Genomic DNA, 25,870 nt, shown 5'->3' on the forward strand with positions numbered 1-25,870 from the left:
CCGGCCTGGAGGCTTTCGAAGGCAAACTCATGTGTAACGTTCTGAAGGGCAAACAGTAGCATGCCTGGGGCCAGACGCACAGCTGACCACCTGGGACCCCTCCTTTCCTTTTAGTGTCGGGGTGGGCGGGTGAGGAGGAAAGCAGGGGCAACTGCACAGTGGTGGGGGGCGTGGAGGTGGGGCTGGCCAGAGCGCTGTCAGCACCCACCCTCGGCGGCTGTGACGAGCAGAGGGCACCCGAACCCATGACTACTGGGCGGGGGTGCCAAGCCTGTGCACCTCAGTGTGAAGAGGATGCCCGCTGCTGGGCCATGAGCTGTGCCCCCCAAAGTTCTGCCCGGGATCCACCCGCCGTCCCGGGGCCCGGCAGAGGTCTCCCCATGCCGTGAGCTGCGCATGGCCGGGCAACCCGCGAGCACCCTCACTTACCTGCGTGGAGTCCCAGGGTGTTCTAGACGGAGTGTCGGCGGTCTGCCCTTCCTGGGGCAGCTGGCTTAGGGTTTCTCGTCCCACGGCAGCAGAGGAAGGTGTCAGCTCCGTGTCTCCAGGAGCCAGTGAGAAAGAGGCTGAGGCTCCAGGGTGCGTGGGGTCTTCGTCTGAGGCCTCAGCCCCGCCGGGAGCTTCTGTCTGAGAGAACGAGGCCGGGGACGGTCCCTCCCCCGGCCGGCCAGCCAAGCCAGCTGTTTCCGCAGTGGCCCCCTCACTGGGCTCCCGAGGGGCCTCCAACTCTAGCCCGTGCCCTGCGGCTGGCAACGCCGTGCCCCCTGCCCCCCAGTCGGCCACATCCTGACCCCCCAGGGTCACTGGACTTGGGGCGACTGTGGGCGGGGAAAGGCTTGGCTCCATGCTGCTCCCCACCTCCACACCCGAGGAGGCCTGGTCCCCAGACTCTTCGTGCCGGTGTTCGGGGGCCCCTGGGGTCTGGCTGCTGCCGGTGGGAGGAAAGCCGTGGACCTGACTTCGGGGTTCTTCTTGGGATCTGGTCACAGGCAGCAGCTGCTCCGCCTCTTCCTCCTCTGCAGGGACCACACGCCAGGGTGGCTCCACCAGGCTCATCTTGGGCAGGGGAGACGGGAGGCTCGCCCCCTCTTGACTCTGGCCCGTGTCCTCTACGGGACCAGCCTTCTCAGTCAGGTCTGGGAAACCGTAATCTACGGACAGAGACGGAGAGTTCATTCACGAGCGTCATCATTCGTTGATTGCTGAGTACGTGCTGAACGGACGATGAAAAGAGCCGTGAGACCCTCAGGGGAACGGCGGGGAGGCTGGACAGTTGATCGTGTGGGAAAGGAATGGGAAATAGTGGATTGGTGGGGACAGACTGGGGGGACAAGGGCCAGGCTGGTCCTCACTTCCTTCACGGGAATAAATGACACAATTCTGCCACTTAAGTCCCACAAACACGGGAAGGTGCGAAGCCTACACGCTCCCCAGAAGTGGCCCCGCTAACATCTGGCGCACAGGGTCCCTGCGGTGCCTTGTCCGGGCTCTCCCCGGGAGACCCCATCACGACCCTTCACCCCTTTTCTAATGGGCTGGGGTGGGCGTCTTCCAGGTGAAATCCCCCAATGAAGTCTGAGAACCCTGTGGTCACAGATGACCACCACTGTCCCTAGCCAGTGCTCTTATTCTGTAAATCAGGTCCCGACTGGGAAATGCAAGATGCTGGGAGAGCAGAGAGGGGCACTGGCTGAGCCCACCCAGCGTCTGGAGCCTTCCAGCACTCACGGGGCCACTGCCGGCGGGTGGAAGGGGAGGTTCCTCTCCCTGCCATCCCTGGAACGACACTGTGAAGCAGAATACGGAGGCCTCCTGGAGACCAGGACATCTGGCTTCTCAGCGCACCCCAGGCTCCGTCAGGATAATGACACGTGAAAAGCACAGACCAGTTTTGCTGGAAATTCATTCAAATATCAGAATCTGTATCTAGGTAACAACTGTTATTGGCTGCCATTTTGTTTCAAAATAATAAATATCAAAGACAGGTCTGAGATACTGCGTAGAACTGAGAGGGCTGGGGAGGGTCTCAGGTGCTGACTGAGCTGCTCATTCTCCTCCTCCCAAATTTCTGTCAAATGACAATTTTTTTTTTTTCACTGTCAGAATGAAAGTCTAAAAAATGTAGATAAATTTCTGGGAACATGGAAAGCAGATGAGATCATAAGATCAGATAACCCCTCAGCCAAAATTAACAAAGAAAAAGTCAGCAGTGGAGGAGGGAGACTCTCTTTCCATCAGAATTAAGGAGAGAGACTACTGTGGGGTTAGCAAGGACACAGAACAGAAAGCTCAGGGAACACAAGATAATTTTTAAAATTCTAATGAGTATCCTCAGAAAGACCTAAAAATATTGCATCCCTAAAATAAGAACAGGCTAATAAAAAAATGAAGTAATCTTTAAAAAAGAAAAGTTCTTGGAAACTGAAACTCGATTGTTTAAATGTGAAAATTCGATAGAACAGCTAGAAGAAAAATCAAGGAGAAGTCATCAGAGCAAAAGCAAAAGTAAAGAAAAGCTAAAAGATACAGGTGATCAATGTACGAAGCCTAGCAACTAGCCAATATGATTTTCAAAAAGACAGAAATAAAATGGAGTAATAGCCAAAGTTCCCAGGCCTCACAACATGAATCTTCATGTTGGAAAGGTAATAAACAAGGTGAATCATAAAAGACTCACACCTAGCCTCATTCTCACAACAGTCCAACTCTCAGAGGGCTACCTATAAAGGAACAAGAAACAGATTATCAAATCATCATCAAGCTTCTAATTAATAACACTAGATTGCAGGAGGGAAAAATGTGTTCAAAATTCTGAGGGAAGCTTATTTTGAACTGAGAGTTTTATACCCAACTGAACTATCATTCAAATGTGATTACAAAATAAAGACACTGTCATGTATGTAAGGATTTAAAGGTTTTCTTATCCACAGATTCTGAAAGAATGAATTAAGGAAGTTCTCCAAGAAATCCAAAAAGACATGGGAAATCAAGAAATATAAGAGAAATGTCATGAAAATCAATCTCAGGACAGAAGCTGGGAAGCAGGCCTAGAGAGCAATTATTCAAATTAGAACAAGGATCCAGAGGGCTCTAAGAATTATTACTTTTCCTAAGAAAAAGTATGATTTTTAGAAGCTGGAATGATCACTGAACTCCCACTACAACATTTAAATGAATAATTAAAACAGTCCACCACCCCCACTTTTGTTAGTTACACTCTTCAGGGCAGCAGAGACTTAGTAATTTAAGATCTTCCCCTCCTCCACCCCTGCACACACTCTGAAGGGAAGCTGACCTGTTCCCCACACAGAGCAGCTGGGGTGAGGCCTGCTGGTGGGACAGTGACCACAGAACTGCTGAAGAAACTCACGACAGCCCCTAAAACTGAGCAATCTAGTACTACCTGTACAAGCACGAGAGTGAGAAAGCAAAGCAACTGGCCTCTGAGAGAAGGGCTGATCTTGTCAACAAAGAAGCGCTTTGAAGAGCTGATCATTAACCTCTTCAGAGATTCAAGAGGCAATTACACCATAAAACAAGGAGAAGAAAAATGTTTTACTTCAAGAGAAGTAAGAACTTTATAATAGACCTGTTTAGAACTGAAATGCAAAATAAAAACAGGACAGAAATGGGCTGGCTGACCGCCTGGCGGGAACCTATGTAACAGAACGGCAGATGGGTGTCTGGGCAATAAAACATATAAAAAGCCCTTACAGTCGTGCAATTTCATTCTTAGAGGATTAATCTGACAGCAACGCACAAGAATTAGATGAAGGAGGGGATGGAAGAAGGCAGAGCAGAGTTAGGGGCTTGTCGCAGTGGATCAGGAGAGATAAATGGAGTGACAATAGTGGAAGTGACGAGACAGGAATGGATGCAAGAGCCGGCCCTGGGGCAGAGGCAGCTGGCTAACGGGAGGAGGTGAGCACTGTGGGAAGAGCCATTCCATTAACAGAAACAGTGAAATCCAGAGGAAAAGGGCACTGGACACCCTCAAGAAGCGGTGGGAACAGCCAGCAGCTCAGGGAGAGCCTGGACCGTGGCAGAATGGCGAGCCACTGACCCACAGAGTCCCACTGGGGCGGTACAGTCCCCAAGGGGCAAGCTGACCAGACAGGCCCTCTACTCACCCTGATGCTGACCCGTGCCAAACACGGGGGTCACAGTGGTCATGCTGTTGGTGACATGATCTGGGAGCCAGAAGGCTTGCCACCACCTTGCTTGTCTGAGCAACGGCAAACTCCTCAGCTACCCTGGGCTTCAGTTTTTCCCGAGACAAATGAGGATGCCCATACCTAGGATTTCTAAGGCTCTTTCTAGCATGGATATTCTAAGCTTCGGAGACACTTTTGACAAATGTGTCTTATAAAAACAGCATTGAAGGCAACCACTCGTCTACTGTCCTGAACAGCATAAAATAGGAATCACTAGGTTACAAGCTCCTCTGGACAAGCAGGGGGGCCTTCTTCACCTGTGTCCCCAGCACCTAACACAGAGCCTGGCGGAGTGGACAGGAGAGCAAGGCCTGCTCGCTGAGCCCGTCTCCCACCTTCCACCGCCCGCACCCAGGGTGTCCCCACAGGGAGAGAACAGGGCCTCCAGTCACGATGCAGAGTCTCCTTTACGATCTGCGTCAGCTCCTCTCCCCTCTCCCTAAATGTGACCACTTCCAAACCATCCGCCCTGGACTCACCATTTCTGCACTTCTTTCTCAGTGAGTTCCCTGTTTCTGAAGACTTTATCTATTGCCTCAACACTAAAGTCTCCCAAATTGACATCCCCCAGCAAGCCTCCACCCTTTTCCAGCCTCTCGTCTCTGGTGACTGAACAAATCACTAACTGACGCTCACTGGTGCTTGGAATCAGCAGAATTTTCTTTTTCTACTTTTTCTTACCACCTCTCAGCATCCAAAATTATTCCTTTCCCTTTTACTGTGTGATTTCAGTTTCACTGCTTATCAACTGTATGGCCTCGGTCATGGAACCTAACGCCCATGTGCCACCTGTAAAAAAACGAAGAGTACGCAGCACACAGGGCTGTGGTCTGGATTCAGTGAGATGAAGCTGGGCACCACCAACAGTACAAACACCCCGTTAGTTTAAGCTCTTCCTCCACCTCCTCCTCCTCCACTACCAATATTAAAGGAATGTTCACACTGTTAAATCCTAAGAGAAAACAGCAGCATTCTGGAAGTGCGCTCCACAAAGGAGGAGCACAGTAAGCACCTGAGTGGTAAGTCAGGATCCAGGAGAGACGCAGGAAACGACCAATCATCTGTTGACAAGCCTGCATATGATCTGAATATGGGAAATGCCTCTTACACCAGAAATGAGAACTAATGGGACGCCCACTGGGGGCACAGACTACAGAAGTATGACAGGAGGTGACACAGGGGCAGCTGGGGGACAGACCGTGGTGGGATGGAAACGGTGGTCCCAGGGGAGTGGATCCGAATGTGAATGTAGACTAACAAGCAAAGAAACTGAGCCTTGTCCAAGAGTAACCGCGCGCTGATGAACTGAGAAAGAAAAACCGTGTATGACATTCCTTCCAAAAATGCAGAACCTGAATCTAATTACGAGGAAACACTAGACAAACCAAAACTGAGAAGTCTTCTACAAAATAACTGGCCTGTCTCCTTAAAAAAGCAAACATCACAATCCTGAAAGACAGACTGGAGTGTTCCAGAATAAAACAGACGGAAGACACATGAGAACTAAATGCAGGACATGATCCTGGACTGAACAGCGAAGTGGAAACAGTAACTTTTTTTTTTTTTTTTTTTTTTTGCTACTAAGGACATTGCTGGGAAAACTGGCAAAGTTTGAATAAAGTTTGTAGTTATATAACAGTATTGTATCGATGTCAATTTCCTGATTTTGATCATGGTACTGTGGTTTGGTAACAGAATGTCTTTGTTAAGAAATACACACTGAAGTACTTAAGGGTCAAGGGGAATTTGCCTGCAACTTATTGTCAAGTGATTTAGGAAAAACTCTCGTATATACATCCATATATACATACACAGAATAACAAAGCAAATGTGACAGAATGTTAATAATGGGGGATCTAAGTGAAGGGTATATGGGAATTATTCTTGGAAGTTTTCTGCAAACACAAAGTTACCCACCAGAAAACAGAGAAGGCAGGGGACAGGGCAGGCTGTGTGGAGTAACAGTTTCTGACCTCCAGGAGAAAGGAATACAGGTGCACAAGGCAGGTGAACAATCCCAGGGGGGAAGAAGCGGAGCGTTCGTCCCACTCAGGTGTCCAAGGGAGGAAGACCAAGATTCCAGAGGGTAGCGACCTTGGAGGAATGAGGAAGCCTCAGCACTCACCTTGCAGGGACCAGGAGTAAAATGACAATGGAGGAAAAGGAGAGGGATGGAGATGGGCAGAGTGAAGAGGTGGGAGAAGGGGACTACTGGGAAGAGGGGGTAGGGGACTGCAGCGGGTAGGAGGGGACTGGAGGGGGGGAGAGGAGGGGACTGGAGGAGGGAGGAGGGGACTGGAGCGGGTAGGAGGGGACTGGAGGGGGGAGAGGAGGGGACTGGAGGAGGGAGGAGGGGACTGGAGCGGGTAGAAGGGGACTGCTGGGAGGAGGGAGGAGGGGACTGGAGCGGGTAGGAGGGGACTGGAGGGAGGGAGGAGAGGAATGGAGGGACAGGGAGGAGGGGACTGGTGAGAGGGGGAGAGGATTGGAGGGAGGGGGAGGAGGGGACTGGAGGGAGGGGGTAGGGCTAGAGGGAGGTCATGGAGAAAATGCACCAGAAATTGCAGGATGAAGGGAGGGAATGGGTCTCCTCCCCAGGCGAGGTGGCCCCTACCAGCGCTCCCGTCTCCGGGAGCAGCATCAGGCATGGCCTGATGCCCCAAATCCTGGACACCAGACCAGACACTTGTCCACTGACAGCCCCGTGGACGTGGAGAGTGGTGCTCCATCCTGCTAGTAGCCCAGGCTTTGCCCTCCTTTTCCACCTGCTTCAGGCGTTGGAGTAGGGTTCCACAAACCCCAATAGCCTGTCAGGGACAAACACACCACATATCTGGACACAGGTGTGAGCAAGCAGAGATGCCCAGGAGACACGTTCGCGACAGCCTGAAAGCAAGTCAAAGCCTGTCCCTGTGCCCCGGAGGGCGGTCACAGCGGGGGCAATGGAGAGACAGTAAAGGTCCCTCACAGAGCAGGTCCCCCAGGCGGAGGCTCCAGCTTGGCCTCAAAGGGTGGAGGGTCAAGGAGTGGCCACGCTGCCCGGGGCTCAGCCAGCCAGGTGCCCTCACTATCCCTGAGATACCAGAGGCCCACCGGGGACCTCGTCCAATGCACCTGCCCCCATCAGCTCCCCTGCCTGAAACACCGGCCGACAGTGCGGGGAGCAACAGCACGCCCAAGTGGCTCCGCTGGAAACGACATCTTCCCCAGAGCCCTGGGGAACATCAGGCCTGCGCATTCCAGAGTGGGGTCCTGTGACATCAGCAGGCCCACAGCCCTGCTTTCACAGATGCAGAGCAAAGCTCAGAGAAAGGATGACACTTGCTCTGCGTGGTGAGGCCCAGACCTGTTGCAGCTGTGAAGCTGCCAACCTCAGGTTCTCGTGTGGTCGAAGCCAGTCTCTCAAGACACGTTCCCGGTCAGCCAGGCAGCGCCAGAGCTAGCTTCAGCTGACGCAGCAGCATCATCCCCTTGGTCCCGATCCTCTGAAGCTGGGCTTCGGCCACCAGCCTGGGTGACATGTAAGAGCCAGGGCCAAGCTTCAGAGTTCTGCAAGGGGGGCTGGGATTCTGGGTGACCGGCCCGGGGGCTCCGCACAGCCACCACTCTGGAACGTGAGGCTAAAATGAATGACATAAGGGATGCACAACCCTGGGCCCACCGAGGCACTCTTTCCTCCCCTGAAAGTCACGTGCAGGTTCTGCATCCCAGAGCTCAGCACACAGCCAGGCACACGGGTGTGTGCTGAGGTGTAGTTGCGGCGGGACCCCGAGGAGTCCAGGGTCCTGACAGCAGAAGGACCTGGGAGGTTCCCTGATGGGCCTTGGCCCTTGGCCGAGGCATGATGGCATTGCTGTAAGTTACTTTAATGGTAACTCAATAGAGCGAATTTCTTATTTATCTTTATTACAACACAAATAAAACTGTACAGACTGTAAATGGCAGAATTATGTATGCATAAGGGCAAATTATTTGGAAGGGAATTTTTAGACAACGTCTAGAAAAATGGGCTGCAATCTTCTTCAAGAACATGTCTTGGCCTCCTTAGGGAGACATTTCTGTGTCATTGGCTTCTTTTCTCCCCAATTTCCTTAAACCCAACTGGGATGGTTCGCTTACAACTTAAGCCCATTTCTGTTTTATCTGCTAAATGAGGAGAACCTGGGAAGCATCTTCCTCAGGGGGAAAAAACCCTACATATTCTCTTAGTTGCCCCAGTTTAGCCTTCTTTTCCTGGGGCTACATAACCGTAATTATTCCTTATTCTCAACCCTTTCCCTTGTCATTTATCTCCTCTTGTGAAAATTCTGGATTCGCCAGTTTTAAGGTGGTCATGAAATCAAGAGTAGGCATGCAGTAAATGTTTGGTGAAGGGACTGTTAAACACTGAACACGACTGACTAACGGGAGGCTAACGGATCAGAGGGTAAAGGAAGATCTCTTAACTCACCCAGTGTCGGCACGTAAGCTGCGTCTAGGCCTTTTTGTTTTTCTCTTAATCTCACTACAGTGCTGGCTTTTGTTCCCTCAATAGATCATGTCGCATTTTTTTCCTGCTAATATGTCACCCAAGTTTTGTAGGTCTTTTTCCCTTTTTATCAAGGTTGCACCGGACGTTATTTCTGCCTCCCAGGGTGGCCATCCTCTCATGTGACCTTCGGCCTCAGCTGAAACGGTAATGAACTGATTCCTCTCTTTAAGACAAGGAATTAAAACAGGCATCAGGGCCACTGGCCTCGAAAGATCACTTTAAACATCCCTTTAGGTTAATGTCAAATCACTGAAAACTGTCCCCTGAGTGCAACACACAAGCCGGTTATTCAACTGTTAATATTTACAAAAACATTCACAAAATTCACAATAGATTTGTATAAAACAGAGGTGCAAGGGAAGCTTCCAGTAAATTAAACATGACTTTTTAATGGTCAACCTCAGTAGTCATCAAAGAAATGTAAATTAAACCAGATGATAAACCTTTTGGACTACCAACCTGACAACATAGGAGTGCATTTAAGGACCATACTCAGTACCGGGTGAGCGCGGGAACAGGCACTCCACCTGCTGCTGATGGGAACAGAAATCGGGCCTCAGTCTGGAGGGGAAAGCATGAACAAAAAGCTGTGAAGACAAACACCCTGATCCTATCACTTGTCTTCCACAAACGCACGCTAAGGCAACAATTAAGGATGCTCATGACGATTCAGTGTCAAGGATTCTTGTCAGGGCACGGCTCATGGGACGCTCCTGCTTTCACGTGGCAGGGGCAGCCCGTCCACACTTGGGATGCCAATTCGGCCTCAAAGCTGAGGCTGGAGAACTGTGTCTGCTGCCTGGGAAAGATGTGCGTAAGTGAAACCGCAAGATCTGTGCCCTCGAATTCCATTTTTCATAAAAGCGTATTTTATCTGAAAGTCCAGTAAGAGACACACCAGAATGTCGCTGTGCCCAGACTCTGGGTTGGTAATGGAGTTATGAATTTTTTTGTAACTTGTTGCATGTTTCTGACTTTCATACGATGAAACTTACTAGCGTAAATCAAAAATACGGAGCTTTTTGCGTTTCCTTTTTTTTTTGGTGTCCAGCTGAAGTGCTACTGTCAGGAAACATGCCTGAAGTGTGGGCAGTGACCCGGAAGGTCAAATCATTGCATAACAGATACGACCCAACAAGACCGCTGTACTGAAACCATTTCCACACCCCAGCAGACAGCTGCTTTGATGATCTGGTTTCCACAAATTCACTCCAGACGAACAGTAACTGAAGTACCGTGAGGGAGGAGCTCACACAGAGAAGGAGCGGGTCCTGAAGCAGACACCTCAGAGCTGAGAGCCACTCTGCCACCAATCACCCGCACAACCTCAAACCACCCGTGAACCTCCCTAAGCCAGTCGCCTCCGCCATGAGACAGAGATACTCAGGCTGCTTTTAAGGCTGCATCAGGTCGCCGTGAGGGAAAAAAAAAAGAACTGTATGTGACGATGACTGAGGAAACGTAAGCACTTAGGAATGACCCTACTCGAGGCCATCATTTCATCCCCCTTTCTGTTAATGGCACCTTGATTCTCCTCTGGGGGGCCCTCCTTCCCTCTTCTTGGTCCCAAAGTGTGGGGCCGTGGGGACTCGGGACCCAGATTAGACCAGACCAATGAGCCTCCACCTGAGTCTTCCCCAGAAGTGCTGGGGCTGCTAAGTGACAGGAGGATGACAGCAGAGTGATGGAGGGCCTCGCGCAGCTACCACAGAGAACGACCGCCTGAGAGTGAACCGACGAGGGGACGCAAAGCACGATGGGCTGAGGCAGCTTCTGATGCCGTTTCAACACCTGGACCCCACCTGCCTGGGCGGGAAACAACCGATCCCTTACAAGCCGATACACACCCCTCTCTCACACAGGTCTGTGGGTCTGTTTGAGTTGGGGTTCCAGAGAGTCATCTCTTGTCCTGTAGCACACTAAGTAGCTTGCTCACTGGGAAGATGAAGGCTGCGTGCAGAGAATGTTACTAAGGAGACTGGAAAGTGAAAGGGGTGAGGCGGCAGCAGGGCAGTTTGGGGATGGAGAGGTAACCTGGGAAACTATTCCGAGTCACTAGCAGTTTTCCATGAACTAACTGATCAGGTTTCAGGCTGGCTTGATTAGCTGGGAGAGTGGTGATTTACGTTCCATTTCTTTTCCCTACTTTGTAGAGACCACTCTTCCCACCCGAAATGTCAGAGAATCATAATATTTTAAAGCTGGAAAAGACTTCAATCTATCACTCCCATGGTCTCACTTTCAGATGAGGAGACTGAAGGCAAGATTAGAAAAGGGACCCACACAAGGTCACGGCCCTCATCACTGGCCAGGCAGCTGCTCTGCCGTCGGGCCCCCAGGGATCGCTGCTACAGGAGGAAAAGGTGCTAGCTCCAGTTCTTCCAGGCCCAACGAACTAGAAGGAGACGCAGAACAGGGCTCCAGTGACAATCAGAGGCACTGGTTCCTCTCTGACACACACCACCCGTGTGCTCTCAGGGCAAGACCTGCTCGGGAGGCCCTGAGCCCAGACTCGGCTCTGCCGCACACAAGCCGTGTGACCTCGGGCAAAGCTAACAAGCTTTCTTGGCCTCAGTTTCACCACGTGTGAAGCAAAGACAGTAAGTGCTGCCTTGCTGACCCCACAGAGCGGCTGTGAAGTTCGGTGAGCTAAGCAAAGAGAAAACGCTATGAAAAAATGGTGGTAAGTCCTACACAAAACCGAAGACGTTACTGCTGGTCTCCAGTAAAACTGCTGAGCTGACAGGCAACACGACACAAAGAGCCAAGGCTCTGGAGTCTGACAACTCGGGTTTAAACTCTGGTTCTTACGCTCATGGAGCTGTTACCCAAACTCTGTAAGCCTCAGTTTGTCCACTGGTCCAGTGGGAGTAACAATACAGACTTAACTGTTTCTCTGAAGATTAAAGGAGGGAACACTCTACAACACCTGACTTGGCGCCTGGCACAACTTGGCATTCAATTCCTGGGTCGGATGTCCTGGTTATTAAAGAACCTGCCCTGGGGCTGGACCGTCTGCAGTACGGCCCCCAGCCCTCACAGCCACTGCTGCATGGAGCGACCCCCGTCCCCAGGGGCCTGCTAGGTTGGCACTGAACTCTGGGCAGACTCCCCACCCTGGCAGGCCCTTAGCAGGCCTCTCTCTTTGTCCCCCCCGACCTGAGCAGCAAACGCCACGAGTGATGCCCTCCCTCCTCCCAGAGACCCCTGGTGGGAAGCCTCTGACTTCCCAGGTTGGGAGCAGAGGGCGGGGGGGAGCGGCACACACGATCCCTTCCTGTACAAATCAGCCCCACAGCCCGAACGCTTTGCCTCTGTCGCGTCCTCAGAGCACAGCATCGTGCGCTGTGAGAAGACGGAGGCAGGAACGAGCAGACTGACCTCAGGGCCGTCGCCAGCACAAGGACGTCCCCACTGGCGGATGAATTAGGAAACGGTGTGCCTTCCATCCAGCCCAGGGCCTGCTGAGAGGTACACAGACTGGACTTCAGCCCCTGGGCCAGAGCACCACCAGCCCAGCCACCTGCAGTGGCCCCGTCACCTGGGGGAGCTGCAAGAGCCTCTCAGAGGCCGCATCTCTCCAGATAAGTGCTGAAGCAGGACACAGCCCAGCAGGCAGTCGGGGTGGAGAGGAACACGCTGAGCAGGTGGGACTGGGTATAAGGGCGTCGCGGGCTTGGGGGATGGGCCTGAGCCACTGTCAGTAAGAAGACACTGATTCTCAATGCAGCCCCATCGCGCACCAGCACCAGCGGTGACCTTGGGCAAAGCGCTTAGCGTCCCTGTGCATCAGTCCTACGTCTGCCATGCAGGGCGGACAACAGGCTAATGAGACGATGCAGTCGCAGGAGGGGAGGAGATGGGGCCGGGGATAAGGCTGGGCCAGACTGTCAAGGGCGTTTTCTGCAGCGCCAAGACGTTTGGCCTTTATTCCCTGGCCCCCTTTCTGCACACATCTCCTCGGGGTGTTGGAGAAGACTGAGCTGAGGAAAGGGCAGGACGGTGGGCAAACAGAGCAGCAGGAAAGGAGCAAGGACTAAACCCTCCCCGCCCCCCACTCCCAGGGCATGCACGTCCCCAACTATCAGGCGTGAACAGCAGACACAGGAAACACACCTGCATGGAGCTGGCATGAGGACCTGGCCACACTCAGTGAGCCCCAGAGAAGCCACTGGGAGAAGAGAAACGACATGAGAGAAAAAGAAGGGGGGATGCACGGGGGTGGGGCAGTGGGCAGACGAAACGGAGCCCATCCAGGCCCAGGGGCATCCCACTGGGATCCGAGGACAGGTGGCACACAGCTGCTCCCTCCAGACCGAGGCTCTCGAACGATGACGGCTACTCTCACACTAAAATCCCACGAGTCTGGACAAAAGGGAAGACCCCAGTACACAGCACTGTCTAGCGCGAGGGGAAAGTGCACTTCTTTTCAACGAGGAGAGGACAGATTTATCAAGGAACACTGCTGTAGCTACAGGCCTGCTACATGGGGAGATGAGCTCGATCCTCACCCTACACCACAACGCAAACAGATGACAGCTGGCAGCAAGTTACAAGTAAAATTTAAGCTGAAAAAGAATACAAGACATAAACGAGCGTCTATCTCACGGAGGGACAGGCTTTTCTAAACATAAAGAAAAACACATGAAAACATTTCAAAAGAAAGACTGTCCAAGCTTTTAAAAATCCTCACTTATGTATGTCAAATGTTACTATAATAAAAATAAAATTACTAAACTGGAAAAAAATTTTCTATTTTTGTCAAAAGGTTGTATCTTTTTCATAAGAAGATTTGTACAGTGATAAAAAAATTAAAGCCTCAACAGAAAAAAAAGGAAAAGTAATAATACTAGCTAATATCTTCAGAGTACTTAACGATGTGTTAAGCACTTTAAACGTACTATTGCATTTAAACCTCAGGACACTGTGATACTATTTCCTACAAGACAAAACTGAGGCTTAGGTTGTTACCTGCCAAAAGTCACACAGCTACTGAATGGCAGTGCTGGAACTTTGGAATCTGCCCGACTCCAAAGCCTGCTCTTACTTGCCCTTGCTTCAAATAAAAAAAAAGATAAATGGTCACAATGAATATAATATACTCAGTGTGTACGGGTTTCACTTACAGATGCTTCAGTTAAGATTTACTAGTAATCAAAGGCCATTATAATTTTGCCTATCAAATTGACAAAAATCTCCAAGTGACAAAATTCAGTGATGGGAAGGGGTCAAAATCTGGCATGCATTTCCCTCTCTGACGGGTGCGCAAGCTGGAGCGACCTTTCTGGAGGTCACCTGGGAAATGCGGAACAGGAGCCTGTGCAAAGATCCTCATCCTCTGTGTCAGATACACCCACTCCCACGCGCACTCCCCACCCTTCTCCACCCCGTCCTCTGCCCGGGGACCGACCCAGTGAATCACACGAACCGGGACACATCCCTGCTTCCTGCCTGGACTCCTCCACAGAGGCAGGGGAAGGAGAGCAACGGGGACCCTGGCAGGAGACGGGAGGAGCCAGAGGCCGGGCATCTATCTTCCACTTTCTTCCCCGTCGCCTCACTGCGCGTGTCAGGACCACTGCTCCCCACCCCTCTGTCCTCGCAGGCTCCTGTCATGTGTCCCTTTCTTTGTCCCGTGGGTGTGGGGCGCTGAGCGCTCCTCTGCTGGCATCCCTGAACTCCTCTGGGTTTGCCATCCCCTGGTAAGTACACTGGTCTATAAATAAACCTCCTTGGTCTCTTCTAGCCCCAGGCGCTTCGGGATCCGCGGGCCCCGGTGCAAATGTGGCCAAGCCCAAGAACCACACCACGCACAACCAGTCCCAAAAATGCCACAGAAACGGCATCAAGAAACCCCAATCACAACGACACGAATCTCTTAAGGGGGTGGACCCCAAGTTCCTGAGGAACACACACTTTGCCAAGAAGCACAAGAAGGGCCAGAAGAAGATGCAGGCCAGCAACGCCAAGGCCGTGAGTGCGCTGCTGAGGATATCAAGGCTCTCGTAAAGCCCGAGGAGGTCAAGCCCAAGATCCCAAAGGGCCGCGCCCGCAAGCTCAGTCAACCTGCCTACACTGCTCACCCCAAGCTCAGGAAACGTGCTCGTGCCCAATCGCCAAGGGTCTCAGGCTCTGCTGGCCAAAGTCCCAGGCCAAGGCTGCAGCGGCAGGTGCAGCCGCGGCTCCAGTTCCGGCTCCCAAGGGTGCCCAGGCCCCCACAGAGGCTACAGAGTGGAGGCCTTTATCTGCCAACGTGAGGACAGAAGGACTGGTGTGACCGGTGGGCTGCTGTCTGCTCGGGGCTGGTGTCCTCCTGTGCTATTTGTACAAATAAACCTGAGGAGGATCTGTCAAAAAACAAACAAAAAAACACACCACAACCTCCTTGGATTACCTTACTTTGATTGTGTCTTCTGTTTCTGGGTGGGACGCTCATTGATACATCTTTAGCCCTAGCAATTTTACTCTAGAAATTTATCCTAAGGAACCATCAGAAAAGTGCAAGAATATATAGGGATATTTGCAGCATCATTAAGACTGGAAACAAACTAAATATTCAATAACAGGGAACCGTTTCATACTGAGGGTCATGATCTACATGAAGAAACACTACGCAGTCACTGAAAACCAAGTTATAAAAGATAGTTAATGATGTGAAAGTAAATTTCAGAAATATTTTAAGTGGAAAAAATGATTCCAATCTGCATATAAGAGAGACTGGAGGGATGTACCCCAAACTACTAGCACTAATTATCTTTCAGTTCTGACGTCATGGGTGGATTTTCTTCCTTGTGTTATTTTTGTATTTGTCATATTTTCTACAGTTTTCATGTATCATTTTTGTAATTACAGAACATAAGTCCAAAATACTATATATATATGTGTGTGTGTGTGTATATATATATATATATATATATATTTGTATGTGTGTGTGTGTGTGGTACGCGGGCCTCTCACTGTCGTGGCCTCTCCCGTTGCGGAGCACAGGCTCCGGACACGCAGGCTCAGCGGCCACGGCTCACGGGCCCAGCCGCTCTGCGGCATGTGGGATCTTCCCGGACCAGGGCACGAACTCGTGTCCCCTGCATCGGCAGGCGGACTCTCAACCACTGCGCCACCAGGGAAGCCCCAAAATACTATATATTTAAAAAAGGAAAATCAGTGCTAAATTCTGGAACACCCCAACCCCATGCATGTGCACACACAGTTTGACAGTCCAGTGCTTAAAAACGGGCTCCTGCCGGCCAAGAACGTTCGCACAGCTGCTGTAGCTGGAAGCACGGCGAGCACGCTCTGCTGCACCTGCGATCAGCCCACAGCTGCGTGCGCTGCTGGCTCCAGGCCTCGGGCTCGCTCTGTGAGCCAGACCCCAGCTCTGGTGCAGGGCCGAGGGAAGGGCACCTAGAATGCCTTGTGGGGCTCTAAGACCCAAGGAGGGACACGGGATCTGCTGACCTCCAGGAACCTTAAACAGAGACAATACAGCACAGAAGAGGGAAAAGACAAACAAAACCCGAGACCTTGGACAGACCTCGGCTTGAATCAGCACTGATCATCTCGACAGCTGTATGACCTCAGGTGTGCTTTCACCTCTCTCAGCCTCTGCTTCCTCATGTTGAAGACAGGGATAACATTCTTTACCCCACAGCCTACAAGCATTACACTGAATTACATGAGCACAGAAGTTAAGTATTACAAACGTAAAAATGGCCTCCTGGGCCAATAAGACCCTCAGAGCCCAGACACCTGGCTTTGAGGTGCAGATGGACAGCAGAGGGTGAACGCGGGTCGAGAGGGAGAGGAGATGATCTGGCGGAAGAAAGGGCTGTTTGGCACTGTGCCAGGCCTCCTGGCGGCTGTGAGCAGCCCACATCTTAGGGGAGAGTGCTACCTGCAGTGGGTCCCAGGTCCAGACTAGAGTCGTTCAGCACCTCCTCCTCCTCCCAGAAGTACTGCGGCGGCTGCAGGATGCGGGACTCTTCGCTCTCTTCGCTGGCAAAGCCAGAGCCAGGGGCTCCCAGGCCAGTCCCCAGTCCCATGGCCTCGCTGGGCTCCTCCGAGTCCAGCGGCTCCAGGCCAGTGGGCAGCAGGAGGTCCAGCAGGGAGGTGGAGGTGAGGCCCTCTGGGCCAGGCTCCTCGGACCCGGCTGCACACGTAACCAGGGATGTTCCTGCAGACATGAAAGCCGGTGGTTAAGAAGGAAGAGCGGCACAGGGTTGAGACCCATCTCCAACAGCCAAGAGCCCAGGGGTGAGGGTGGGGCTTCAGGGACACTCCTGACGCCAGGGGGCTGCGAGGCGATTGAGACGCTGTACTCATCTCCAAAAGGCCAAACTGCTTAGCCTTCCTTCCCTGTAGCAGGGGCAAAGGCGAGACAGGGAGATGGGCGGGAGAGAGGGAGGAAACATTTGCTGAGTACCCACTCTCCACCACGCTGTGCGGGCGCAGGGCAGCGGAGAAGGGGCCCTGCTTCCCTGGACCTTGTGCGCACACTGTTCTGCAGGCTCCTATCCTAGGCTGAACATTTTCCAAAACTGCATTAAGAATGTGATCTGTGTTTCAGCAACACACAGTCTTTAAGACCATGTGAGAGACTTCCTGGTGGTGTGATGGTTAAGACTCTGCGTTCCCAAAGCAGGGGGCCTGGGTTCAATCCCTAGCCAGGGAACTAGATCCCACATGCATGCCACAACTAAGAGTTTGTATGCCACAACTAAGGAGCCCATGTGCTGCAACTAAGGAGCAGGTAAGCCACAACTAAGGAGCCCTCGAGCCACAACTAAGGAGCCTATGAGCTGCAACTAAGGAGCCTGCCTGCCTCAACTAAGACCCAGCACAACCAAATAAATAAATATTTTTTAAAAAAACCAAAAACCATGTGAGGTCACAGGTCAAACTCATCCAGAGCTGGTAATGATACGTCTGTTTGGAATCTTGGACCCCTCTCTAATTTACAAAACAAACAAACAAACAAAAAACAAAAATAAAGGGCATCTTTTTTTCCTTCTCTCTCACTCCCATTCACTAAGAACAGGAAACAGCCCTCTTTGCTGGTTTCACAATGTCATTACTAATTACACAAATATCACTAACTTGCTGTAAGTCGTCCGGAAAGCTGGGCCGCAGTTTCCTCATCCAAAAAATGAGGAAAGTGGGTGAAATGACCTCCAAATTTTCTTTTCCAAAACGAACATTCAGTGATGTAAGAAAGAGGGAATTTCGGGACTTATTTCCTACTCTGCGCCTATAGCGCACTATGACGTGGCCGAACAGCAGTTCATAGACATTTTTAGTGATGTTTAATAATAAAGATAAACAATAACACTACTGGTGCCACGTGCTAAATGCTTTGTAAGCGTTATCTGAATTTTAATCCTTATAAGCACCTTGTGAAGTAGTAAACCCTAAGCTTTGTGTGTGCCCGCACAATGAGCGGCTGCTAAGGAACACAAGGGCTTTTCAGACTCAGAAATGAGTTCTATCAGAAACAGAACAGGGCTTCCCTGGTGGCGCAGTGGTTGGGAGTCTGCCTGCCGATGCAGGGGACACGGGTTCGTTCCCCGTTCCGGGAGGATCCCACATGCCGCGGAGCGGCTGGGCCCGTGAGCCACGGCCGCTGAGCCTGCGTGTCCGGAGCCTGTGCTCCGCAACGGGAGAGGCCACAGCAGTGAGAGGCCCGCGTACCGCAAAAAAAAAAAAACCCAAAAAACAAAAAACAGAGAACGTGTCTGGGGGGGACGGAGACTTCGTATGCTACGCACCAGCTGGACAACACAGGGCCACGAATAAAACATCTCGTAAGGAAAGCAGTCCAGGGTACAGGGAAAGGGGCGTAACAAAATAACAAGTGTGCTGAAGAGGATTAAACAGGTCTTGAGATCAGACACAGCAAGAGCGCGTGGCGCAGGAAAGCACCCTGGCTTCCTGGCTGAATGACTCCAGGAGAACGTCTGCCCCACCAGCACCCTGGTCTCCTCATCTGTAGAGCAAGGCAAGAATTCCTCCAGCCTGCAAAGGCCACCCAGTGGCCAGCTCCGTGCAGCGTATAAACTGCACTGCAAAAAGCACACTGCAGTCTACAATCATAAGTATCATGAAGGATAGAGAACCGGGACATTCTCGGCCAGGAAGAGAATGTTTAAGAACGACAATGATATCTTCAAATGCGTTAAAACAAAAGGTTGATGTGAATAATAAAGATCAGTTATTCTATGTGACCTGAAGGAAAAAACTAAGATTAATGGGAAGAAACATAGATAGCAGGAGAGTCTCAAATAGCCTTTAACAAGAAGCTGGTGACGCGTCAGGTCACCTGCACCAACCCGCCTAACTCCTACTCCTGCTTCCACCCTCAGCTCAGAGCAGCCACCCCGGCCCCCACGGTCTCAGCGGGGCACCCACCACTACATCGCCTCTGGACACGTCCCAGCACCTTCCTCACTGAACTGTCACAGACCACCTTACAGCCTCCCTCACTCGGCAGCGAGCACGGAGTCGAGCGTCCTGTGTCAGCTTCACCTGTGTTCTGCCGGGGCCTCAACAGTCTCTGAAATGTCACAGGAGCTCAAGACATGTTCGAGAGCGAACAAATCAACACCCTTTTCTTTTACAGATGAGATAACTGAGCCCTCATGACACTAAGGTCAAACAACCAGCCAACAGAAGCACTGTAATTAGCTGGTTTCTCCTCACAAAAAGGTCCTGCAGGTGCTCCGTAAAGAAAGACCAGAAAACTACTCTTTATGTGCCCTTCATCCAAAGGATGTGTAAGGAAGAGAGCACCCAGGATGGCACGGATGCCTCACAGGACTTAAGGAGCAAGGAAACAGGCCAGACCTGAAGACACCCTCTCCTCCCAGCACTCTGCTCAGGGTCCCCACGAGAAACCCAAACCACAGGGTGGCTCCTCTCCTGAAAGACCTCAAGTTGGTAAAGTGGCCCCTACATTTCACAAAGAAGCCCTTTATTTCTATTTCTGCACAGACCCTATGTTTGGAAATAGCTCGTCGATCGACGGTACTCAGGTTAAGAGCTACTTTCTAATTTTTAAATAGTCAGAATCATATAATATTGCCAATCAGATATGCTGCTCATTAGGACCTACTTTGGTTTCAGGCAGGCGGCAGTATCGTACTGGAGCTAACATCTGCGTTAGACTTTCACTGCTGAGGAATGCGGCCCCCCCCCCCCCGAGTTCCCATTCTGTGCCACGTACTGTGCCAGGCCCTCTCTGGAGACACAGAAATGAACACAAGACAGCCTCTGCCCTCGGGGAAATAACCACTGTTTGGAAAACGTAATGCAAGTTTTATATAAAATACCAGCTGATACAACAGGTCTACTTTCAGACTTGGTATCCTCAGGGTTGGGGGAACCAAATTCTACAAGACAGGAATCCGGAAAAACTCACGCAGTCCAGGAAGAAAAAAGTCAATTGATGAGAAATAATTACATGACAAAAACTGTACAGGTTCCCGGGGCACCAGAGCAGCGGTCTTTGAGACGGCCAAGAGGTGAAGCTCGTTATCTACCTACTGGGAAAGACATTACTTCAGCCGTTTTAGAAAAGCACAACTGACTTTAAGAATTCTTGGAAGTTTACCCTCCACAAAACCGCTGGAGGATCAAACACACATTGCCTCGTCAAAACCCGACAGGTGTCTCTGCGAGCTGAACCGAGGTGTGATGGGAGAGGAGTCGCAGCCACGTGGCCTCGGTCCTGCTGGCCAGACCAGCCCGGACCACAAGGAACCTGCATGTGCCCTCTCAGGGGAAGTCTGACCAGCAGTCCTGTTGACTTCCCACCTCTGGGGATAAAATACTTTTTAGTCGGTGAAGCTCTCTGCGCAGAGCACTGTGGTCCGATGAATGCGCTGGGTCTATTCCCGACCATTTGCACGACTTAGGCGGGGTCCCCATTCTCTCAACCTCTCTCCTCCACCTGTCACAGTCTGTCCTTGTCTATCTTTCCCAACAGTCTGATAGGAATTAAAAGAGGTTCTGATAATGGTGCTGAAAAGCTGTGTGTGAAAAAGAGGAATCTGGTTTTTCATTCTTTCTGCAATAAACATTTCCATTTTCTTGAAGTTCCTTTTCCCTCTGATGACTATTTTTCTTTTATATAGACCTTGATATTTTCAAAAGCTCTCGCAGTGGGTAATTCTTTAGCTAATTACGAGAGTTACTTATTTTCAAGCTTGCCCACCGAAACAGTGGCTGAGACCTAACCATTCCGTGTATAATTGCTTTTGCGTTTAACAACTCATTTGCCTTGAGACCCCCACCTGATTTTAACTTTCAGAATTATACTCCCTGTGATTTTTTTTCCTCTAGCACCTATAATTTTCCGCTACTTCCATCACTCCCAGTGAAAAGGAGCGAAAAAGAAGGCACGTGAAAAGGATTTGGAAATCAGCCTCAAAGAACTGAAAATCTGACCCAAACGGACTCAGAACCACGTGAAGGAAGCAGGCTTGTATCGTAAGGGGGTGGGGAACACAAGGCCTCTCAACAATCCCCATGTTTTTCTCCCCTGCAATCTGCTCTTGGTCCCAACACCCTTCTCTGATTTCCACCATCAGCCCACCCCACCCTTCCCCTAATCAGCAGCTCTGAGTCCAGGGATCCCTGAGCCCTCGGCAGACGCCCATTGGGGAGCTGCCCGGCAGCATCTGTCACGTGGCCCACACCCTGGAGTGGCAGCTGTAACAGAAATGGTCCAGCACCACCACCCTACCACACACACTTGCATGTCTGTGTGTCCTTGCGGGGTGCCCACACTACGGTGTGCAAGGGAGACACGCTGCTGGACACACGCCACCCAAGCACAGGGGTGCTCACAGGCACACGGAGAGCGCGCCCCGGGGGCGGAGGCGGGAGAGGGGGTAAACGGAGCCCAGCTGCCCACAGTGATCTGTGGCTAGCCAGGAAGAGGCACCGTAACAGCTGGGCATGGTCCTGACTCACTTCACTGGCCAGTTCTGGGGTGGCTGCCACACAGAGAAAGAATGGACAAGCAGTACTTATTTGGTGAGCCTAACCTTCTCCCACAGAGGACTTAAAGTATGCAAGGACAGAGGTGGGGCAGCGACTGAGACAAACACGGATGCCATTTCTCATGCACACCACCTGTGTCCTTACTCATCCTGGACTGATGGTGCAGAAGGCGTCCGCTCGCTGAGCTGGGCGCAGGGACGCGCTCAGGGGCAGTGGCCCTTCCCCGGGATTTTGCACCACGGCCCAGGGCAGTGGCCGCTCTGCTGTCATCATCAAGCAGAGACCCCCCCCCCCCGCCGGCTGGGACCCAAACACACACACACACACGTGTGCACCACGGGCCCGCGGGCTGACTGCACGGGGAGCGCCGCGGGCGGAGTCCGCAGGACGGGAGCCAATGCAGGCACCCGGGGGGCGGGCGGGACCATACGCGCGGGCACAACCCCCCCCCCCAACGCTACCCCCGCCCCGGAGGGCTCGCCGCGCTGCCAGGACACGTCCTCGTGCGACCCGCCCCGCACACGCCGCTCCGTGGCCGCGCCCCTCCCCCCGCGCCTTCACACCTGCCGTCACCTCCGCGCACGTGCCGGCACGGTGCTCGCCCCCCGCGGCCGTCACCACAGTGCGGGGCCCCGCGGCCCTCTGTCACCCGGACACGCACCGCGAGCCCCCGCCCCGCGCCGTCGGCAGCGCCCGGACCGCGGGCGGCCGCCCCGCCCCGCCGCCAGCCGAGACCGCCTAGCCCTTTGTTGGCGCGGTGCTGCCCAGCGCGCGCCCGCCGCCGCCCGCTCACCTCCGGCCAGCAGCAGCAGCAGCGGCAGCGGCAGCGGCAGCAGTGGAAGCGGCAGCAGTGGAAGCGGCAGCGGCAGCAGCGGAGTCTGCCCCGGGGCCCTCAGCAGCCTGCCCATGGTGCCGCGTCGCCGCTCCGCAGCCGCCTGGGCTTCTCAGGGCCGCGCGGGCGGCGGCGGCGGCGCGCGCACGCCCATTGGTCTGCGCGGCCGTCGCTCGCGCCGCCCCTCCGCCCTCCACCGGCCAATCAGCGCCGCGGAGGCCGGGGGCGGGGCCGCGTCGCCGGCGCCTCGCGCCTCGCACCTCAGACCTCGCGCCTCTCAGGCCCGCGTCCACCTGGAGCCCGGATCGTGGAGGAGGGGCGTGGCCCCGGCGCTGAAGGCCGCGCTCGCGAGATTACGCGCGGACCCGGCGCGGAAGCGGTCGCCCACCTGTGCGCCCCGGGCCCCATCGCAGCGCGGGACCTCAACTTACATGAGGGGTTAGTCCCTAGGCCGCGCCGGTGGACGCAGGGCTCATTAACCACAGCCAGAAACGCATGCCTTTCTAAATAACTCTAGAGTTGAGGGGTAAATCACAAGATAAATGTTACTTTGTTTATAAATTAACGACATTGAGAACGTTGCGTATCAAAATCCGTGGGGTGCAGCCAACAGTTCACAGAGGACAGTTTATAGCCACAAACACATTTATTAGAAGACAGGCAGTAAAAGTAAGCGAAGTAAGTATTCAACTTAAGAGGCTTTAACACACACCTACACAGAGGAATCAGTAAGTTTCTATCGTTGAATAACAAAAACCCAGTAGAACTGACTGCTAAAAGCCTGAGAAAGATGAATAGAGCACACAAATCTTTAGTATCCAGAAAAGGACATAAGTGAATACCATTAGGAATGAAAAAGGGAAAAAAACTACAAACAAGACGATTTTCAAATTATAAGCAAAACTTGACGCATATCAATACAAAATTTAAAGTCTCATTGAAATGGATACTTTTAAGGAAAACACAAATTACTGATTCAAGCAGTAGAAAAGCTAAACCACCAACAATGGGGAAAGATAAAAAGATAATTTAAAAATTCTCCTCTTAAAAAAGACATATCGCTCCTTTGGAGCCAGTGCATTCTGTCAAACCTTCAAGAAACAAACTCCTCCTGAACAAAGTTAGAAAGCCTCCCAATTCACTTTATGAAGTTGGAATAACACAAATAGAAAAAAAACCCTAAGCCAATCTTACTAAACACAGATGCAACTTTCACAAAAATATATGAGCAAGGTGATTGCTGCAATGTATTAAATATGTTAATATGCCATGATTAAGTGGGGCTTACCCTAGGGATGCAAGATTGGTTGAGTATTAGAACCCTAACCTAAACAGACGTTTCTCCAAAGACATACAGATGGCCAACAAACACATGAAAAGATGCTCAACATCACTAATTATCAGAGAAATGCAAATCAAAACTACAATGAGGGGCTTCCCTGGTGGCGCAGTGGTTGAGAGTCCGCCTGCCGATGCAGGGGACACGGGTTCGTGCCGCGGTCCGGGAAGATCCCACATGCCGCGGAGCGGCCGGAGCCTGTGCTCCGCAACGGGAGAGGCCACAACAGTGAGAGGCCCGCGTACCGCAAAAAAAAAAAAAAAAAAACTACAATGAGGTATCACCTCACATGGGTCAGAATGGCCATCATCAAAAAACCTACAAACAATAAATGCTGGAGAGGGTGTGGAGAGAAGGGAACCCGCATGCATTGTTGCTGGCAATGTACATTGATACAGCCACTATGGAGAACGTAAGATTCCTTAAAAAACTAAAAACAGAATTACCATATGACCCTGCAATCCCACTACTGGGCATATACCCTGAGAAAACCATAATTCAAAAAGCCACATGCACCCCAGTGTTCACTGCAGCACTATTTACAATAGCCAGGACATGGTAGCAACCTAAATGCCCATCGACAGATGAATGGATAAAGAGGACATGGTACATATATACAATGGAATATTACTCAGCCATAAAAAGAAATGAAATTGGGTCATTTCTAGAGACATGGATGGACACAGAGACTATCATACAGAGTGGAGTAAGTCAGAAAAAGAAAAACAAATACGGTGTATTAACGTATATATGTGGAATCTGAAAAAATTGGTATAGACCATCTTATATACAAAGCAGAAATGGAGAGAGATGTAGAGAAGAAACATATGGATACTAAGGGGGAAAGCGTGGTGTGGGAATGGGGGGGGTGGGATGAATTGGGATATTGGAATTGAATACACTATTGATAGTACGTATAAAATAGATAAGTAATGAGAACCTACTGTACACAACAGGGAATTCTACTCAATGCTCTGTGGTGACCTAAATGAGAAGGAAATCCAAAAAAGAGGGGATATATGTGTGCGTATAGCTGATTCACTTTTCTGTACAGTATAAACTAACACAATATTGTAAAGCAACTATACTCCGATTAAAAAAAAAAAGAAAAAGCTACTCACTCATTTCTCAGCATTAAGAGGATCAGTTTTTTAAAATCTCAGGAGGGAATTCCCTGGAGTTGCATTGGTTAGGACTCCACACTTCCACTGCGCAGGGCACGGGTTCAATCCCTGGTCAGGGAACTAGACCCCACATGCCTCGCAGCAAGGCCAATAAATAAATAAATAAATGATCTCTGGAGATGCCCCCCCACCATTGGCATGCAATGAAACAGCCTCTACTCCTGATAAAAGGGACAAACAAAAACTTTAGAAGCAAACAAGAAATAGAAGGGAAGGAAAACTTCCTTAATTCAGTAAAGAGTATCTCCTAAACATGTACAGCAATCATCATATTTACTGAAGAAACATTAGAAGCATCCCCATTTAAGTGAGGAACAAGAAAAGGACTATCATTACCACCACAAATATTGAATATTCTGTAACAAACAATGCAATAGTCTTGATAGAGGAATAAAATGAGATAAAAATTTGGGAGAAAATTTGGTAAAACTAATTATTTGCAAGCATACCTAGAAAATTCAAGACCATCAACTGACAGACTAATTGAAAACTAGTACGATTTGAGGAAGATTTCTGGATATAAAATAACATATAGAAATCAATAACTTTTTAATACATCATCAATAACCAATTAGAAAATATAGTAGGAAAAAAGATCTCATCCACAACCGCTATTGAAAGCCAAGAATAAACCAAATAGAGGTATAAAGTCTAAATGAAGAAAATACTAAAGCTTCATATAACACCAGAACAAAGGGGGAAATGTATCTTGTCCCTGAATGGGAAGATTCAATGTTGTAAAGATGTCAGTTCTTCCCCAGAGTAATCAACAAA

The 25,870-nt window shown here is 51.1% G+C and overlaps 1 protein-coding gene across 1 annotated transcript in view; it reads right to left on the reverse strand.

Moving 5' to 3' along the window:
- PODXL2 (podocalyxin like 2) overlaps positions 1-22,713 on the reverse strand; it is a 31,880-nt gene extending 9,167 nt beyond the window's left edge. The window contains exons 1-3 of the mRNA XM_067755693.1: positions 22,535-22,713; positions 16,637-16,915; positions 430-1,151 (exon numbers count right to left, since the gene is read on the reverse strand). Coding sequence (XP_067611794.1) covers positions 430-1,151; positions 16,637-16,915; positions 22,535-22,649 — 1,116 coding nt within the window. The 5' untranslated portion in view covers positions 22,650-22,713. The remainder of the gene's footprint in view (positions 1-429; positions 1,152-16,636; positions 16,916-22,534) is intronic.
- Between the last annotated feature and the right edge of the window lie 3,157 nt (positions 22,714-25,870).

The sequence above is a fragment of the Pseudorca crassidens genome, chromosome 10, assembly GCF_039906515.1.
Source record: "Pseudorca crassidens isolate mPseCra1 chromosome 10, mPseCra1.hap1, whole genome shotgun sequence".
NCBI classification, from domain to species: Eukaryota; Metazoa; Chordata; class Mammalia; order Artiodactyla; family Delphinidae; genus Pseudorca; species Pseudorca crassidens.